This window comes from Sphaeroforma arctica, assembly GCF_001186125.1.
Source record: "Sphaeroforma arctica JP610 unplaced genomic scaffold supercont1.37, whole genome shotgun sequence".
In the NCBI taxonomy this organism is placed as follows: domain Eukaryota; class Ichthyosporea; order Ichthyophonida; genus Sphaeroforma; species Sphaeroforma arctica.
The window spans coordinates 110,671-112,541 of NW_014040521.1; the positions used below are offsets into that span (position 1 = coordinate 110,671).

At 33.7% G+C, this 1,871-nt stretch overlaps 2 protein-coding genes across 2 annotated transcripts in view; one reads left to right on the forward strand and one right to left on the reverse strand.

Annotated features, from left to right (window-relative positions):
* Positions 1-4: 4 nt before the first annotated feature.
* On the reverse strand, positions 5-279 carry SARC_01030 (hypothetical protein; the record flags this gene model as incomplete). Its single annotated transcript, XM_014305264.1, has 2 exons — positions 5-16; positions 85-279. 2 exons carry the CDS (start codon positions 277-279, stop codon positions 5-7), a joined length of 207 nt encoding a protein of 68 aa, XP_014160739.1.
* A 591-nt stretch (positions 280-870) lies between these two features.
* SARC_01031 (hypothetical protein) overlaps positions 871-1,871 on the forward strand; it is an 8,299-nt gene continuing 7,298 nt past the window's right edge. Inside the window, exon 1 of the mRNA XM_014305265.1 lies at positions 871-1,061. Within this exon, the coding sequence (XP_014160740.1) occupies positions 933-1,061 (129 nt within the window). The 5' untranslated portion in view covers positions 871-932. The remainder of the gene's footprint in view (positions 1,062-1,871) is intronic.

Genomic DNA, 1,871 nt, shown 5'->3' on the forward strand with positions numbered 1-1,871 from the left:
AACTTCATTTCCATATCTATAAAGAAGAACAGATTGTTCATTCGAAAACTTACCTCTTGTCGATATCAGTGCATTGTGCTCGACCTTGAGCAAAGGGAACTTTATCTCAGGCTCCACGATTTGCTTTGGTTTCTCCAATATGTGGTCATCCGTGGGCAACGGCTCATCTATCTTTGCATTAGCTATCAGACGTTTTATGTCCTCGACATCATTGTTGATGACATTTAAATCTGGGCTGAGATCCTTTTCTTGCACTTGAGTCACAGTATTGGCCTCCATGACAGTATCTATGGTCTAATAGTGATGCGCAAGTCAATGATCAAACTATCACACTGATAGTATATATGAATTACAGATATTAGTATTTATGAACTATGAGTCTGTGACAGATGTTATAAAACTTTTTGAAAACGACTGTGATATCGAACTGTGTTACTATGATCGAAATACCACCTTTCACAACAGACTCCAAAGCCCATCGTAGAGAGGGCGGAGCGTTACATATATTTCAATTTTGCGATAAATTTAAAACTAAAAAAAGCACCAGTCGACACTCGGCTGTCGCTGGTGTGATATTTATTTATGATTATGATATCATTGATATGATATGATATCGGGGGTTCATGAATGCAGCAATGGTTTTATACAGGCGTGCTCCATTGGTCAACAACTGTGAAACTATAAAAGCTATTGGTGGCTTTTCTCACTTTGATCTGGAATCCTTTTTCTACAAAGTACCGAACTTGTGAACAGTGCAGACCGGCAAAATGTACGATAATGGATTTGATGTCCGTTTTTTTTAATTCCCCTAAATCCGTTACAGGGTTCAACAGGTGTCGGATGCAAGAACCGCGCGTAATAGGCGGTGTCCGGTGATCCGTGTCAAGCGTTAAAGCTGATGTGTCCAAGAGCGTTAGAGCTTATGTATTGCAATGTCGTTTAGAAAGTCGCGCGAACCTTCCGGTTCTGATGGCGCACGTCCCGTACCGACGAAATCGAAAAGCACTGCTGGTGATAACATAAAGGTAGTCGTGAGGGTGAGGCCGCTACTTAAAGACGAGGTATGCATGTACTATCACGACCAACCTTTTATTGACTATGACGCTCGGTTAAGAATAATTTGTTTCGACTACTATTTGACATTCTGAGAGACTGACATTTGATCTGGATATGGCGAATATCGTGTCTAGAGATGTTTATTTCTCCGGCCAAGGCTTGTTAGCGAGTGAGCGGGCATAATTATAAAATATACAACACACGCACATAAAAATATTTTTAATCATACAACGAGACGAATTTATCTGGTTGCAATGAATATACATTTGTATATAGTATTATCATTATCCTTAATATTATTATTATCATTATCATTATCATTATGATTGTTGTTATAGATGTATATATATATGTGTGTGTGTGTGTGTATTGTATATATGTAAACGTTGTTTTTTGTGTCTGTATATGTATGTATGTTTGCATATATGTATATGTATGTATGTATGTATATATCTATGAATATTTGTCAGTATATATGTCTGTATGTATATATCCACGCATATTAGTATGTATGTATGTACGTATGTATGTATATATATATATGTGTGTGTGTGTATGTATGTATGCATGTATATATATATATACATGTATATATGTATGTATATGTGTACATATGTATATATATATATACAAAAATGTATGTGTGTGTGCATGTATATATATGTATATATATATATATATATATGTATTTATATATATATATATATATATATATGTGTGTATATATATATATATATATATATATATGTATTATATATATATATATATGTGTGTGTATTTATATATATATATATATATATATATATATATATATA